We start from the raw sequence: 16,861 nt of genomic DNA, 5'->3' as shown, positions 1-16,861 counted from the left end.
CCATGTCCGTGCAAAAGAGCCTAGCGCGGTGCCCATGTCGTGCAAAAGAGGCTAATGGTGCCTCTTCAAGCGAGGTTGAGCAGATCGAAAGATCTCATATGTTTTCCAATCATATGAGAACTAATCACAGAACTTTATTCCAAAACAAAAATAAAAATATCTGAGACCATGATTCCCCTTTTTCATTCATGTGGACAATTTTTTTTTTTTTTTTCCTTGAGAAAGTTTGGGGTTGGTTCCTTTTGAAATAGGGTCAGTACAGCTGTCCTCAAGCCTTGACCATTAATGAAACCTCAGAATACATTGGGGGGGGGGGGGACATGAGACCTAAACGGGTTGGTTCTTATGCAGTTGGAACAGTATACGATATATTTCAGTATGCTTAGCCTCATTTGATAAGACATTATTGGCCTCATTGGGATGTGCGTAGACAGGGACACCGTTAACTTTAATAAACAGGAGCATCATTAGCCTCATTCGATACTACTGTATGATAGCATTTCGATTATGTTAGTATTCCGAGTAAGAAATTATTAGAATAGAAAAATATAGAGGTCAACACATGGTATTAAAAAATTAAAACACAACACATAATCTCTTCAAATCTTTGTACCTTTGTACAAAAAGACTGGTAGTGGATCCAAAGTTATTTTGAGTCGGTAACAAATTACTTTCAAGATTTCTAAAAAAGTAAGAGGATGATTTTAAACACCAGACTTTTAGGTTAAAATCATGTAGGAAAAGGAAGTGAACTTATTAGAGAAGCACATTTATAAAATTACGGTGAACTTAATCAATTTTTTTTTTTTTTTTAACCTAAGTTAAAAATAAAAATCTAGGGACTAAAAGGAGATGTAGATGTGGATTATGAGGCAATATCATTGATTAAACATTTCCCAATTAGGGCATGCATGTATTCTGGTTTTGAAAGAGACCTTAAAATCTGAGTTTCTGGAAATTTTGCAGTAGAGTAATCAAACATTGGTATTTGGGGTACTCCGCCTCACCAAAAGTAACACAATTTTGGGTTCCCTACTTTCTCCGGAGCAGCACACCCACCCACCTATATAAAGCCGAGACCTTTATGCTTAAGGCCAACCCAAACCCCTCGAAAAGCTCACTGTTCCCTTCTGGTTCTTTCATTTTGACAGAGACCCATTTGCTTTCGGCCAATTTGGTGTCTATCTCTCGCTGATCTGGATTGGTTCTGCGCAAATTGGGTTCTGGGTTTTCTAATTCAGGTAAAGTGCCCATTTTTCCAGATCTTTTTTTTTTTTTTTCCCTTCTGAATTTGAGTTTTTGATTTGTGTCTAGCATTTCAATGTGGTTTGCTTTGTGTTTGAATGCTGAGAAATGAAAGATAAGATGGATTCTGGGATCGATAAGGTGCTGTAATTTCACCTGAAGTAAGAAAGAAACTAACTTTAGATTCAGCTTGGCTGAGGAAATCTCAATTAGTTGAAAAAAAAAGCTGAAGTGTTTTCAAGGAAAGCTGTAGGATTTATTGGTTAGTATCTTATTTGGAAATTAACGAACTCTTGTTGGATTTATTGGTTAGGCTATGGTTTACACTGTTTGAGGGAAGAAAACCCCACAAGTTTAACTGGAAAAGTCTGGCATTAGTGGTTTGAAGAATGAAAAGTGCTGAAGAATCTTTGTAGGGGGGAATGGTTGCTGAAGATGATAGGCAAAGGCATTTGTAGGATTAGAAACGGGCTTTGATTTTATTGGAAATGAGTCGTTCCCCTTCTTTTTCAGTGAAATCGGAATTTAGTCCAAAGCTTGACCCAGAATCTTTGCAGCAATGGGTTGTGGCCTTTTGTATCATCAGATTTGATCTTGAACAGGGTCAGCTTATTGAAGAGTGTTACCCACCTGGTTGTCTTACGCAAGATGAGGAGCTTGAAATTGCTTTCAGTTCATTCCCAGATTCCGTTTCCCAGCATCAGAATCGCTCAAGCATTCATGACTGTATATTCTTTTTCCGGTTTCGAAGGCGGGAACGTCCTCAAATGGACAATGTGTCTTCCACTGAGATCACTGAGAGTGATAAGAAGTTACCTACAAATTCCCCAGATGTAAAACCCCCTAGAAGTTCAAAAAGTAACAACATTTCTGATACTTCGAGATACATGTATGGTTATGTCTTTAATCGACAGAGACATGATGAGAGGCTAAAACGAGGTGGGGAGCAGAAGTCTGTGGTAATTTTGTCACACAGTCCTTTCTCTAGTGTGTTTAGACCTTTGTTACAAATCATGGGTCCTCTATATTTTGACATTGGAAGGAAGGCTCTTGAGCATATTGCTGCTTATGTTTCAATGTGGCCATGCCCTGTACCTGGTAAGCTAATGGAGCTTCCTATTGGGAATGCTGCTCTGAAAGTGAACTTGCCACCTGCCCACAGCTTGCCCTCAGAAAGTGGGACGTTGTTTGAAGAATCTGCATCCTCTATGGCTCCTTTTCTTCCTAATAATCAGTCGGTCCCACAGGGTCTTTTTCATGACTCAGATCTATTCGGCATCTTCAGGGGTCTATTGTTACAGCTTTGGGTTCTGTGGGAGTTGTTACTTATTGGTGAACCCATTCTTATCATAGCTCCTACTCCTCCACAATGTTCTGAGGCTGTTGCTGGTCTTGTGAGTTTGGTAGCACCTCTACTTTGTAGTGTTGATTTTAGACCTTATTTCACCATCCATGACCCTGAATTTGCTCAGCTCAACTCGCTTCATGAAGGAGACACTTTTCCTCCTATGATTTTGGGTGTTACTAACCTCTTTTTCCTTAAATCTCTCCGTAATATGCCCCACATTGTTTCAGTTGGAAGCCCTGCTCCTAATACCAACCGGCTTCCTTTTTCTAGTAGGTCCTCTACTGGAAGACTTTCCGGTAGACCAGAAGGGTTTGGTCTTCAACAGCTTTCCCTTAAAAGATTTTCTCCTTCAAACTTGTTGAATGCTGTCAAGTTAAGGAGAGATGGTCCTCTTTGTCTCATGACAGAGCATAAGGAAGCCATTTGGAGCACTTATGCTGCAACAACTAAGCCTGACACTTCTATCCTCAATAGGCTTATAGATGCTGGGATGTCACCACGGGTTGAGGAGTCGATGTCAGTTGTTAACAATGAGATACTACGGCGTCATTTCTTGGAGCTCACCACCAACTTTTTGGCGCCTTTTGGCCCATATTTTAAGACTAGAACACCTTCAGAAGGATCTTCTCCGTTTGTAGACCCTCCTCCTCTCATTCCGTATAATGATGATGAATTTCTGGCAAGTTTATCAGCAAGAGGACCTGGGAAGTTTTTATCAAAAAGGATGAGATCTAACTGGCTGGACTTGTACAGGTAATAATTGCTAAATTCCAGATGTATTGTTAACTACCACAACTCACTAATCTTTCCCATCTCATTCCTATACTCGGTTCTTTTGACTAATGGTAAGCATTTATTATGTGTTATCTGTCTGTATAGGCGGTTTCTGCAAGGGCCCAACTTTACACCATGGTTTCAAAGAAGGCGTACTGTTGCTGAACAAGAGCAACATAGACTCTGGAAGCAGGCAAGAATTAACACCGACATACATCAGTTAATATCTAAGATGTCGGAATTGGAAGTTGTTGATTCCTTCAATGCTATTGAGAGACATATTCTTGGAGAAACACAGGTAAGCAGGCCCCACTAAGTATGCTATCTTGTATTAATACCTTCCCCACTCCAACAAAAAAAAAAAAAGATTCAGAAGCTATATCTTCTGATATCTTTGTGAGGTGACCAATTCTAAGATTGGTTTTTGTATTAATGTTAAATTTGTTAAGATAATCTGAAATCCTTAGGTGAGATGTCAAAAGGTGGAATTTGTCAAGTGTGTCATGGATGTATGATTTACAGGACTGCTAGGCTTTGTTTATCTTGTCATGTGGTATCTCTTGTAGGAAATCTGGTAGGATTTGTTTTTCAAAAGAATACATGGAGTGGGTTAGTTTATACTTTCAATTGTGTTTTAACGGAATTATAATATCTTGGTTGCTGATTCAACTGCTGGACCCACACACAGACCCAAAATGGTGTTCAAAAGAAAAGAAATGTCTAACGGTCTGAGAACTATGCATAAGCTTATCCGTCATCTGAACATATGATTGTGCAGATATTCTCCCCATATGACCATATGTTGATGCTTCATTACGCTTTCAGCTTACAGATTCTTTGCTCAAACCATTTGCTTCATGTTTCTATTCTTTATGTTAATGGATGATTATGTAGGTTAAGGTATATTCATTTTTCCAATCATTTTCACTCATCAGCTGCAGCAATCTGGAAGCAATGGCACAGATAGCACAGACTCTGCTGCGACTTGCCAAAAGCTAAAGGGAGATCTGCAGGCAGTTTTCAATGTGCTTCCCAAGGACGTGCAACAACTTCTACTTCTTAACCCAGAAAGGGCAGCTCTTCTGAAAGGAACCTCTGAAAATAAAAAACTTCTGGGGACCCCGCCTATACAAATTGGATCGCCAACGTCACCAAGGTAGTGTGCAAAAATGTCTGGGAATCTGTTTCCTCTGATATCGACGACCTGCTGTTAAAGGACAGCGCTTGTGATTAATTTGTAGCTTACTGAGCTGAGAGCATATTCCCTGACTTCAAGCACCATTTTGACCAGGTTAGTGATACTTGATTCTTATTTCCCTGCTAATGATGCTTTGCATTCTTTTCTTCCTAACTTACTCCTTTTACTATAACAGACGGGCAAGAAATCAAACTGTCATACAAGTCGTCCCTTTCCCAGTGCCCACTTGAGAGGATTTCTCTTCTTTTCAACCTAGACGGAGCTTCGGGTGTTTTATAATTCATGGGAAGTCAGAACTTGCCTTTCTGATGGAAGTTGAAGATTCATGTTGTTGGAACTGTGTAATCTAGTAATTTGTAGAATTGAGGAGGGAAAAAACCTCCAACTTGTAGGGCACACATCAATTCAATATTATCGGACCTCTCCCTCTCAGAAAGTGAAAGATCAATTTATTGTTTTGTTTTGGGTTAAAAAAGAAAACAAAAAAGGTTTCACTTATGAATTGGTCCTGTTTTAATTTGAAGCTTCCATTGAAGCTCCACACAAACAAGGACCTCTAGTTTTGTCCAACAGTAATTTTTTGCCTAAACCCATTTTTTGTATAGATATTTCCACAGTAAGAAATTTTCTTTACAATAAAAGTGATTTTGAGCAAGACCAACTGACCAATCATCACTGGATTTTTGGTTGCAGATTCTTTGTGAAAAGGAAAGGAGAATTATTCCTGTAATAAATTGGACCACAAATCAATTTTAACCCGTTGATTATGTCTCATTTCATTGTTGGATGTGACACCCTTCATACTTGTCTGCCCTTCAAATCTAAGGATATCTTTTGATTTTGTTATAATCTCCACTACATGATGTTTTGTTGACCCACATTAACGCTCAGGTCTTGAATCAAATTGATGCTTCAGTTTAAAGGAATTTATATCTCTGTACTCTCTATCCATCATTAATGGTTTATGCATATCTCTCCTCAGATCCACAAACCCTTCATCATTTAAGAATGGTTAAGCTGATTGATACGATGGTTAGGACAACATTTTAAACTTAATCATAACCACAACAAACTTCTAACATCAAAATCTTCTTCTCACCCGGGCGTAAGCCTGAGCCTCCCAGTTAGGCTGGGTTCCAAATTTTGTTTTTTCTTCTTCTCACAAGTCTTAGTACCAGTTTTGGCATGGTTTATGTTGTGCAAAAAGCTGCTTAAGTAGCATAATGTATTTGATAAAACTTAATAAAACAACATATTTCAAAAGTTATACTATTAAGCTTTAAGCTGCTGCTTATAGTCGGTAAAAAACAGCTTTTATAAGCTAAAAGTTACAGCTACTTACAATTTAAACTAAACTATTCTAAAATGAGTCTTAGTCAAGATCATCTAGTGATCAAACAATTAAGAGACCATACATTTATCAATATTAAAGTTGAATTCAATTATTCGTAATTATAAATTTCTTGATCATTGGAAACCAACCTACTAGAATACTCCTTAAAGATATGTATTTGTATCTATAAAGAAGATGATGTACTAGAGTAGTCAACTAGCCTTTTGTAATAAAATAAAAAAAACATGCTCTCTTTTTCTCTCTCGAGAGAAACCCTAAGGCCGCAGCCGGCCTTCCTTGGCGGCGGCGGTGCTGCAAATCTCTTGACTCTCTTTAGAGAGGTGTTCCGGCTACGTTGTGGCTCGGTTATTTGGAGTTGGAAGGGGGGCAGCACTTCTCTTTCTTCTCCCCTACCTGACGGCGACGGAGATTGGCTTCGTCGAGGTCCCAAGATGCTGGAGTTGGCTCGAGTTCGTCCTCTTGAGGGACCGAAGCCTCTGAGGGCAGTCAGATTGGATGCGTTAACGCAAGATCTCTCGCTTTCACTCTCGTCGGTGTTGGGCGATGTTGGAGGGGAATTCGTTAATGGTTGGGTTGCTCAAGATCTGGGCTCAGACACAATCGAGGGCTTCTGGGATGTGATGGATTGCTGGGATCGAGTCGGCGCTGTCGGTGTGATGCATTGTCCAGGTGGTTGTTTTGGACCAGGATTGGCTTTAGGCCGGGGAATGGCTACGGACACGGCTGTGTTTGAAACGAACATGGTTTGGAGGATGAAGATGATGGCGCGGCGGCCCTGACAGTGAGCGTCGGCGGTGACGTGGCCGGTGGCTTTTGGCTGGAACGACACATGTGGGCTCAATGGATTAGGGCTTTGGTTTACCCTACTCTTTGGGCCTGCATTTGGAGTGGTTGGGCTTCTTGGGCCTTGCACTGGTTGGTGGGCCTCAGCGTTGGGCTCACTGGTCTAGGGTCTCAAATGGGCTGTATTACCCTTGTGCTATGGGGCTGGGTTTCCATGGCCTATAGCACTGTTTAAATTTTTGTTCGGGTCGCAAAAACCAGAGCCTTAGTTGAAACCAATTTTATGTCTGCTTCGAGGTTTCTTGGTTTTTGTTAGAATAAAGATGCGTGGATTTCCTAAAAGGTGGGTGTACTTGAGATTTTTTGGGGTTTTATTCTTCCAGGATAGGATTTCATGAGGTTCTAAGGAACGATTCTTTCTGTCGACCTCATAGGGGTGTTTCGTTTTTGTACTGCTTGCTGAACTTAATGAAAGGGCTGACCTATTTCGATAAAAAAAAAATAAAGAAGATGATGCATTTGCTCTATACATGTAAATTTGCAAATAATGCAGGCCTAAATTTCTTGAGGGTTTTGGACTTATATGTGGGCGCATTTTAGCCCAGAACTTGAAATGGAGAATTGGCCACGTCTTAGTAATAGACAGAGAATCTTTCTGACTTTCTCTATCAAATTTTACTAATTCACCAGAGAAGGAAAAAAGTGTGTACCCTTTTCAAAAATTAAATTTCAAGTTTATATTTCGGATAAAGAATGGCCTATTGGTTTTAAGGTACTATTCAAAAATAGGAAAGCTTTGTTGTTATAGTCAGTCAGTTTAAACCAATATATGCAGCAGGGTCAAAAGAGTTCACCCTCATGGCCTCATAGTCAAAAAAGCTAACGAAGGTTTGATCAGGGTGGACTTGAACACAGCTTCATATGCACACAATTTTAGGTAAATGTATTCCATTGAGTTGTTTTATCATATTTTACCGATCATTAATCCGACGACTCTCATTACGTTACGTATGAACTTTTAAACCACATAATATAGAATTTTTACTGTATTACGTTACGTGATTAGAGATTAGACAATTGAGTTTTTAATCGAATCAGTCTTGAATCAATCGACTGCTAATTCAACGACTCTCATTGCATTTCAGAAGATATAAAGCATAAAGCATAGGAGAATTTTCTGCAACACTAATGAGATTACAGCACTTTTGCATGTGAGATTGGTTGTTGGATGAAAAATTCTCTGGGCCTATCTTGCAGTTCCTAAAATTCACCACCTCTATGATTGCCATTGTCTCACTTCAGTAGCAGTAAACTGATGCAGAGAGAGAGAAAGCAAGACATAAAGAAAGAGATTTTTTTTCAGCTCCAACTTGCCTAGATGACAAACAACCCATCCCTTCACTTCCAAAGTGGTCCTCTTCTTCATAATTTGACAACCTCCTCCTCCTCCTCTCTCCTTTATCCTACACACTCTCTCCTCCCTCACCCTCTAATCCTGCGCACCCCCTCTTTCCTCTTCCTCTCTCCCTGAACAACCCAACAAGACCAAACCCACTTCACCATCTTCCAGACTGAAACAGCAGCATTTGAGTTATGTCGAGTTGGACCCGAGAAGAAGACAAGGCCTTCGAGAGCGCAATCGCTTTGCATTGGATCGAGGACGATGAGGAATCATCGTGGGACAAGATAGCGTCTTTGGTTCCGAGCAAGAGCATGGAGGAGTTGAAACGACACTACCAAATGCTAGTGGAAGATGTGAGTGCAATTGTGTCGGGGAACATTCCGGTTCCGAATTATGGAGGGGAAGAAGCTACCACATCGGTGAGCAAGGAGAGCAGTAGTGCTCGGGCTTCTTCTTCTGGGGTTTCAGATAAGAGATTGAGTAGTGGCCATGGAAATGGAGGTGGGTTTTCGGCTTTGGGTCATGACTCGTCTGGTCATGGAAGTAAAGGAGGGTCCAGGTCAGACCAAGAAAGAAAGAAAGGGATTCCATGGACAGAAGAAGAGCACAGGTATATATATATATATATATATATATATATATACTATATAGATATGAATTTGTTCACTTTTATATGAGTCTTGCCCTGAAAGAATGAAACTTGAAGCTTATTTTTAGCAAAGTACAGAGCTTTTTAGGTCAAGTAGATTCATAAACACAAACCCATCTTCTTGTTTTTCTGGTATACCAAAACCCTATCTTGTCCATGAATTGGTTTTCTATATTGTGGGACAGACAAGAATTGATTCATTCAATGTGGGGAGTTACTATAAAAATTTGACATTATTGAATTGTTAGTTTCCTATGGCAATCTAGTTGATTAAAGAATGAAGGCGAATGTGGAGCAAGCTAGCTCTTTTAATTATTATAGAGCACCTGCTGACTTGTTTTCTTGTTTTTCAGGTTATTTCTACTTGGTCTTGACAAGTTTGGCAAGGGAGATTGGAGGAGCATTTCAAGGAACTTTGTCATTTCCAGGACCCCTACACAAGTGGCTAGCCATGCGCAGAAGTACTTCATTCGCTTGAACTCGATGAATCGAGACAGGAGGAGATCGAGTATCCATGACATTACCAGTGTCAACAATGGTGGGGATGTCCCATCTCATCAGGCACCAATTACAGGGCAACAGAGCAATGCTTATGCCCCAAGTGCAGCCGCGATAGGACCACCATCGGTGAAGCATAGGCCTCATCAGCCGCATATGGCGGGTTTAGGAATGTATGGAGCGCCGATGGGGCACCCAGTTTCTGCTCCTCCGGGGCATATGGCATCCGCGGTTGGCACTCCTGTTATGCTTCCTCCAGGGCACCATCCCCACCACGCCCATCCTCCCCCGTATGTTGTCCCAGTTGCTTACCCAATGGCACATCCGACAATGCACCAATAACAACAGTTCTACTAGGATTTCAGATTTTTAGTGATTTTGAAAGGGAATAATACATAGCAGAGCAGAATCAGAGAACTGGATTCACTTTCCTGTAGCATTGATTTCTATTCAAATCATGTTTTTCGTAGAACATTTCCGAATTTGAAGTTGAATTCGTTTTGTAAATATGAAATGCAATCCATGTTTTTGTAGGCAACTGGAAACCATGAATGGCTCATTACTGTAAGCTCTCCAATTTTTATTTATTTATTTTTTTTTTTTTATATGAACCATCGACTGCATCCAATGAAGGGTTTGCATGTAAAGAACACAGACTTTAGCTTTTTCGACTTTAAAAGACATGAGCTAAAGATAATTGATTGTTCCAAAAACAGAGAAAGATGTACTCCAATTGTATGATATCAATTCTCAATTTAAAAACATTATGGACAAGCCATAATACATTTCATCCTATTCCAGGAACTACATAGGATACAAAAATGCATTGAAGCATGTTGATTATCTAATGTAACGAGTCAATCAAACACCCTTTCGCTTCACATAGGCATGCCGATTTTGCCCATTTAAAAAATGATACAGTAGACCCTTCCGTCCCCATTTCCACCACATTGGAGTCACAGCCCTCCGTTTCTTTTCTATTTGTTTTCCTGCACGCAAAGATGCAAGTTAAAGTAAAGATCTAGACCTATCGGCCAACGAGTGTATAGACTATAGAAAAGAGACAAGAGTCCTCACTTTTGTTTTCAATAGAGTGCATTCTCGCTTGTGACTGCAATTTCATAAAGTTGGATGCCAAAACAGGCCAGTAGTTACTTTGAATTTTAAGGACCTCTAGAACAGTTTGCAGTCCAGATCTGGAAGGTGAAGTGTTGTCCAATTCACATCCTGGACTTTCACCTAGTAAAACCTATCTCATAGAAACAGAAGTCAGAAACATCTCGCATAACCTATCTAACCTCCAAAGAAAGTAAAATGCAATTGATGCTAAACAAGTAAAATGGGAAGCACCGGCATCTCTTGAGATTTAAGACCATGTGCTGTGGCCAATGGAGACACACATAACAAAATCGTTTCATAAATGAAAGAAATGATTACCTTAATTACTGAAGTAGCAGAAGATGATATTGAACGTAGATTGTACCTGCCAAAAGAAAAAACATCATCCAAATCAAGTTCTACCAAAGATGGAAATAGAATATAAGAGACCAACAAAACTTAAAGATGAGTCACAAACCCGCCCTCAAGAATGACTAACAACTTCCCTCCACACAAGTCAGTCAACATGTCAGTCATCTTTGCATAGCCGGCAGGAGTAACCTACAGTAACAAAATCACTAGAATATAAGACGTACTAAAGACAAAGATGCTGTGCAACAAGCTTTTTTAATAAAATGACACAGTAAACAATCAGAGATATCAGTAGCCATATGATTAAAAATTATCAGAAAATATCAGAAATCCTTACATCACAGCATCCTAGAGGATCACCCCTCGCTGCATCAAATCCTGCTGATATGATGGTGAAATCGGGAGCAAATGCAGAAGCTGCAAAACAATAATGGTTTCAGAAACCATTACTTGAATATCAGAGAATCAAACCAAAACAACCGTGAGTCCCCACCCCACCCCCCACCCAGAAAAAAAAAAAAAAGAGAGATATGTTTATCAAATATGTAGAAAACTACTTTTTCAACTTTTGTGTGAAACATGAGGATATGATAGATAAACCTTATGAGTTCATGCATGTAGTGAAGATGAATGTAAATATCATAACAGTCCCTTTAAAAGAAGATAATAACCTATAGGAAGCACAACATGCTGAAATGCAAAAACATAGTCATTATCACCCACTCCACCACGACTCCATGGAACATTCACACAGTATCCTTCAGCTCCCATAGTACCAACCTGAGGCAGCCATCACTCAAGTCCCTTGGTTATATTCCAACACATAACAGTATAATAAATGACACTGCAAGAACACAAAATACAGAATAAAATGCAACTAACAATGATAGAAAAACTGTGGGAAATTTTGTTACCTCATCAGCGGCTCCAGTACCAGGATAGAACTTTCCCCCCTCATGTCTATGTAAGGATATATACAGGACCTAAATAAGGGGCCCAGCTTATCAGCACTAAAAACCAAGCAAACCAGAGATGAAACCAGAAAATTCAATCATTATGATGCTCACCGATTTGTTCTGTTCAAATATTTCCTGGGTGCCATTCCCATGATGAACATCCTGCAATTGTTATTGAATATTAAACCAAAATTGCTTCCAGAGGAACATAATAATGAGATAATTACATTAGAGGATCAACTTACCCAATCAACAATTAGCACTTTCTTAGCCCCAGAAACTTGAGCTGCTAATGCAGCAACTGCTGCATTATTGTGGAGGCAAAACCCCATAGCCTGCTTTATACCAGCATGATGACCAGGAGGACGAACCTGAGACATTTGAAAGAGTAACTATCAGATCTGTAACTCTAAAACAACCCAAATATGGCTACATGAGTAACTGATCTTTGGGTAACTTGCAATGTATTATACTATGCTGTAGCCTGTGCAATGATCTACTACAATTTACTCCCTGTCCTTTCAACAATGAGAAATATGGAAAGTTTGGGGTAGTGAATTGCCAAAATTGAAAGCACAGGGAGTAGATTGTCCCAGAGGCTACAGTACAGGGTAGTAATCCAATTAGCTTTAAGATTTTTCATACCAGAGCAAAACCATTTTTTGTACGTCCAGAAACAATTGCTGAAGCAAGATCAGCACATAAACCTGCTGCAAGCCTAGCAGCGCGTGCTGAATGTTCATTGGCATATGTGTCAGGGGTGAAATAACTGCCAACCATCCATAACTTAATAATCAGGTGGCAATACCAAACAATTAATGCAAGCTGATGTTGCTTACTAACCATAACAAACTTAAAACTATTTTGTACATAGGTCTAAACAAAATATATCAGATCTAGGGGTACCCTTTCTTCCATTTATGCTCAGAATCATGATGTTTCTTCTATGAATTATATGCTTCAGATATATATATATATATATATATATATATATATATATATATATATAAGAGAGAGAGAGAGAGAGAACTTACCTAGAAAACATATGGCCTGTAAGATCAACAGCTTCAACATGCTCCAAAGAATGGACCTTTAATTTCAAAAAGTAACCCCACAATTACAAATTACAAGCAAAAGGAAGAAAACCTCCATTATTATTGTAATTTACTTCCTTTTAAAGGACAAACTACCCCCAACAACTTATTGATTAAGTGAACTACAAACCCTAAACCTCCCAAAGCCAGAAGTCAGCTAACTGGCACTCCACCAAGGAGCCATCTGAAGGGTGGGTGCTTACCATCTGAAGTTCTTCACGCGTGATTTCTCTAGCGGGAATTGGATAACATCGTCCTGGAAAGATACCTGCAAAAGTTAAAATTCCACATTTGCTATTAGTCTAAAATAAGATAACAGTAACATCCAACACTTGACAAATGAACACCAGTCCACAGTCCAATCAAACTTAATCAGTAACAATTGAAGTGCACAACTTTTAAAAAACTTCAATGAGATAAATACCAGCTGTAGCAAGGCTAGCAGCAATAGCTCGAATACGGTCAGGTCTTTCTGGGTGTGGATGCGACGTCAATTGAATCTGCTCTAGCACGGCAATCACCAGAAAAGAGGACGAACAAAAATAGTGTTAGTATTGCATAAACAGAAATGAAGAGTTTCTAACTTGCCACATTAGTGTCAGATAATAAGAATATATGCAATACTAGCCCCAACAAAAAAAAAAAAAAAAAAAAAAAAAAAAAAGCTTTATGGCGCATCAAAAGTTATTGCAGTTTGGATGTTCAGATAAGTATTGATACGTAATCTAGTAAAACTTCATATATCTTGACTTGGAAGGAAGACAGGTATTGCAGAAACACCATACTTCTGAATGTAGCAACATTCTCTCATCAAAACCCACAGCAGTAGAACTGTTAGACGCTGAATCTTGTGACCCTGTGTCTACCAAACAAAAAAAAGAATTATATAAGAAAGTCATCAACATCACTAGGACCAATTTTGGCAGTCAGTCTACCAAAACTCAATAACAAATTAAACACGCCAAGATTTCAAGATAGGCATACAATAGACTCTTAGAAAGGACGGTAAAAACAATACTGACTCGCTTGATCTTAGTCTTAGTTCTTTTATATGATCTGCAAACCTCTGAGTGACTTCACAGTTCACACATACAAGAAGGATACTGAACTATGTGAAGGACCTTGAACATATCACCACAACCTCATATTAAGCACAATGAAAGAAACACCAAAATTTCTGATACCAGAGTTACAATGTAATTTTAAGCATCTTCAAATTTAGTAAACAAAATAAACAGGTGCCAGAAGGCAATACTGGCCACCACATAAGGTTGGCAGCAAGACACGTATTAGTTGCATAAACATGATTTCTTAAGAGAAATCGTAGCACATTGACACACCATCTAAAAATAAATAAATCAATAGCCAATCAAGTACCCACCTTTGTGTCTTTCTCTAATGTCAGAATCAATCTCAGTTAGGCCTGAATCCGGTAACAGGGGAGATGCCAAAAACCCATGCCTAAGAATTCCAGATTCTCTATGTTCCCCACATATCTGCATGGGACCAATAGCACCAAATTATCCTTGCACAACCATGTCTGCCTGACAACATACAAATAGAACATATCAAAGGCAGAATTGTAACCCAGCATCCCTGGGGAAAGTAACTTACATCGCAATTGACATCCCCAAGGTTGACCATTGTGCAGTTGGTGCAGAACCACTTTACAAGTTCAACATTCTTTTGCAGGGGCTCCCAATCACTGTCATCATCCTCGTCATCGAGGTCTTGGTTGTACACATCTTGGAAAGTCATTTCCTTTTGCTGTCCTGCCTTTTTCTGCAGATCAATGAAGTTGAATAGGTAAAGGCAATAGTTACAGCCTCTATAAAGCATGAACTTGTCCTAATCAACTATAATTCTTGAATGTCATATATCAGCATGCCTCTTACACTCTCTTATATTAGAAAACTTACACTTGAAACATCAGGCAGCGTGTTTCCATTCACATCATCTGTCGATGCATCTTTGCCGAAGACTTCATTGTTCGATTTGTGATGACTTATCTCCGCCTCCCCATTAGCTAAACGAGTCATTTGAAGTGTTTCCAATATCAAGTTCTGTTCAGTGCTTGAATGGAGATTTTCAGCCACAATCATTCCTTCAATAAATTCCAACCATCAGCAACAATGCTCAAAGACGCCATCACATTTTCACAATCATACACAAAACAACAAAAACAAAAAAAAACCCAATATTGTTGTCAAGAAAAGTTCGATTCTTTCACCAATGTACTTTCATCTCAACAACCTTTCATCATTTTCAATCGAACCTTCTTACCCACGAAATCAAAAAAAAAAAAGATTCAGCCTTTACATTCCCGCCAAAAAAACCCCCAAAACCAATCACTTCCCCTATACACGAAACCTCAACAAAAGCCCTAAAATTTACCACAGATAAACCAAATGCACGCAGCAGAAACCGTGCAGAAGAAGCTTCTCAAATTTTTTTCACCTTTCAATTTACAATACAGTGAGCCTAAACACAGTTACTAGGTGTATAATTTTAACTTTTTACACAAGAACGCCAATTCTTGAATCTCTGTATAAAACCAGAACCAGAGAGAGTGAAAGAAAACCCTAGATTGTACGGAATGTATAGATACACGACGGCGTGTATTTATATCTCTGAAAATCGTGTAGAGGTTGAAGAAGAAGGGAGTGATAGTGATACCTGGTAGAGGACAAAGGGTGGGTATGATCTGCTGTAGATGCGAAAGCAGAGCCAAAAATTTCTGGGGAAAGCAGAAGAGCTGTGCGACCTATCAACATACTCATGTGTTGCAGTGATACCCTTATTCAGATTCTGTTTCGAGATTTGCCCCTGAGTGCTTTGAAGTTTGTACCTTTGGTTTTGCGGTTTGGCCCTTTTATTTTCCAAGTTTTTGCTTATGAGATGTGTTAATTGTTTAGGGTTTAGGGTTTAGGGCATACGGTGGGGGAAATTTGGTAACCCAAATGAAAGAGGAAAAGGATACCATGCAAGATTAATATTGTGACACAAGTAATGTATAGGATGTTTTAGCTGAATTTGGGTAAAATGTAGTATGGGGTTGTAGCACGTGAGATACGATGCACGTTACTTAACGTATGGTGTGTGTGAGATAATGTGAGAGTTGTCATAAAAAGATAATAGAAGTTTTTAATAGGCGAATAAGTTATGTCAAATTGTGGGATAAAAGTGGATATAGTAGTTTGCAAATTGGAAATAATTTACCAACCAATGGAAAGTGAATTCACAACAAAGGAGTTCGAGGCTTTAAATTTTCTCCCATTTTAGAAAGTCTTATTCGAATGTGTGTTTCAGGTCTTAAGCATGCAGCCATGCACTTTCCAAAAAGTTGATGGATAATATTTTCTGTTGCAAACCTCAAGCTTGATGATCGTACGAGAGTCAGACAATAATTACCACTGAGACACCATCAATCTTCTATGTAAAATGAGATAATATTTCCTATTGCAAATTACTGGTCCGATGATCATATGAGAGTCGGACAATAATTATCATTGAGATACCATCATATAAAAGGAGTTGGGCGATCATTCTAACGACAAAAATAAAACAAAAGGTTTTTTTTAGATACCATCAGCATTTTATTTTCTTTATCCGTGAAAGAGTTAGAACTTAGAAGAGAGAGAGAGAGGAAGAAAATGAAATAATGACAGGTGTCCAGAAAACACCTTTCGTTGTTGTATGAAGTAAAGTCGATGGTACCATCCGGGCATCTTTTCCTAACAAGTACCAATATCACCACATTTCCACTATTTACATGTAGAGATGACATTGTTTGACTAGGTTTGACAAAGTGGGATTTATTACATGACTTGGGTGAATATTTCATAGAGTTTTTATAGGGACCTTGATTCTCTTGTCTCTCATATAGTCATTTTTCTTTGTAACAGTAAAGTGAATGAAGGAATGCAATATCTTCTACAAGAGCAAGCTCTGCCTTCTTTGGCATAGATTATACACTTCTGCATAATCTTTCTCTGAGCAGCGAGAAGAGGGAAGATCTAAGAGTGCTTAATTATAAATCCAATTCCATGTTAAGATCTGATATTAAACTGCATCTGATTAAACTAATCAC

The 16,861-nt window shown here is 39.0% G+C and overlaps 3 protein-coding genes across 6 annotated transcripts; 2 read left to right on the top strand and 1 right to left on the bottom strand.

Moving 5' to 3' along the window:
- The first annotated feature begins 886 nt into the window (after positions 1-886).
- Positions 887-5,023, top strand: LOC133707233 (uncharacterized). Its single transcript, XM_062132786.1, has 5 exons — positions 887-1,241; positions 1,559-3,346; positions 3,473-3,665; positions 4,303-4,658; positions 4,741-5,023. Exons 2-4 carry the CDS (start codon positions 1,734-1,736, stop codon positions 4,525-4,527), a joined length of 2,031 nt encoding a protein of 676 aa, XP_061988770.1. The 5' UTR covers positions 887-1,241; positions 1,559-1,733; the 3' UTR covers positions 4,528-4,658; positions 4,741-5,023.
- A 3,032-nt stretch (positions 5,024-8,055) lies between these two features.
- LOC133743213 (transcription factor MYBS1) lies at positions 8,056-9,789 on the top strand. The gene is made up of 2 exons (XM_062171080.1): positions 8,056-8,714; positions 9,107-9,789. Exons 1-2 carry the CDS (start codon positions 8,296-8,298, stop codon positions 9,591-9,593), a joined length of 906 nt encoding a protein of 301 aa, XP_062027064.1. The 5' UTR covers positions 8,056-8,295; the 3' UTR covers positions 9,594-9,789.
- Positions 9,790-9,934: 145 nt separating this feature from the next.
- LOC133743212 (histone deacetylase 15) lies at positions 9,935-15,595 on the bottom strand. 4 transcript variants are annotated; one of them, XM_062171075.1, is made up of 18 exons: positions 15,448-15,595; positions 14,691-14,875; positions 14,386-14,553; positions 14,153-14,267; positions 13,557-13,633; positions 13,196-13,271; positions 12,975-13,039; positions 12,712-12,767; positions 12,323-12,446; positions 11,923-12,048; positions 11,789-11,839; positions 11,636-11,704; positions 11,393-11,501; positions 11,059-11,138; positions 10,828-10,910; positions 10,689-10,734; positions 10,329-10,500; positions 9,935-10,240 (listed from the first exon to the last, which is right to left on the bottom strand). In XM_062171075.1, the coding sequence occupies exons 2-18, from the start codon at positions 14,871-14,873 to the stop codon at positions 10,113-10,115; spliced, it is 1,728 nt and encodes a 575-aa protein (XP_062027059.1). In that variant the 5' UTR covers positions 14,874-14,875; positions 15,448-15,595; the 3' UTR covers positions 9,935-10,112. The 4 variants fall into 4 exon arrangements, with proteins under 4 accessions (XP_062027059.1, XP_062027060.1, XP_062027061.1 ...); XM_062171076.1 differs by having other exon boundaries at positions 13,557-13,627; XM_062171077.1 differs by lacking the exons at positions 14,691-14,875; positions 15,448-15,595 and having other exon boundaries at positions 14,153-14,315; positions 14,386-14,526.
- Positions 15,596-16,861: the final 1,266 nt, after the last annotated feature.

The sequence above is a fragment of the Rosa rugosa genome, chromosome 4, assembly GCF_958449725.1.
Source record: "Rosa rugosa chromosome 4, drRosRugo1.1, whole genome shotgun sequence".
Lineage (NCBI taxonomy): Eukaryota > Viridiplantae > Streptophyta > Magnoliopsida > Rosales > Rosaceae > Rosa > Rosa rugosa.
This window is presented reverse-complemented; position numbering and strand designations above follow the sequence as displayed.

Excerpts from the sequence above, each read along its gene's own strand:
- LOC133743212 (XM_062171075.1), bottom strand. The coding sequence starts at position 14,873 with ATGATTGTGGCTGAAAATCTCCATTCAAGCACTGAACAGAACTTGATA. Across the intron at positions 14,268-14,385 it reads TTGGGGATGTCAATTGCGAT|ATATGTGGGGAACATAGAGA; the intron begins GTAAGTTACTTT and ends GGTCCCATGCAG. Across the intron at positions 10,241-10,328 it reads GCACTCTATTGAAAACAAAA|GAAAACAAATAGAAAAGAAA; the intron begins GTGAGGACTCTT and ends CTTTGCGTGCAG.
- LOC133743213 (XM_062171080.1), top strand. The coding sequence starts at position 8,296 with ATGTCGAGTTGGACCCGAGAAGAAGACAAGGCCTTCGAGAGCGCAATC. Across the intron at positions 8,715-9,106 it reads TGGACAGAAGAAGAGCACAG|GTTATTTCTACTTGGTCTTG; the intron begins GTATATATATAT and ends CTTGTTTTTCAG.
- LOC133707233 (XM_062132786.1), top strand. The coding sequence starts at position 1,734 with ATGAGTCGTTCCCCTTCTTTTTCAGTGAAATCGGAATTTAGTCCAAAG. Across the intron at positions 3,347-3,472 it reads AACTGGCTGGACTTGTACAG|GCGGTTTCTGCAAGGGCCCA; the intron begins GTAATAATTGCT and ends CTGTCTGTATAG. Across the intron at positions 3,666-4,302 it reads ATATTCTTGGAGAAACACAG|CTGCAGCAATCTGGAAGCAA; the intron begins GTAAGCAGGCCC and ends TTCACTCATCAG.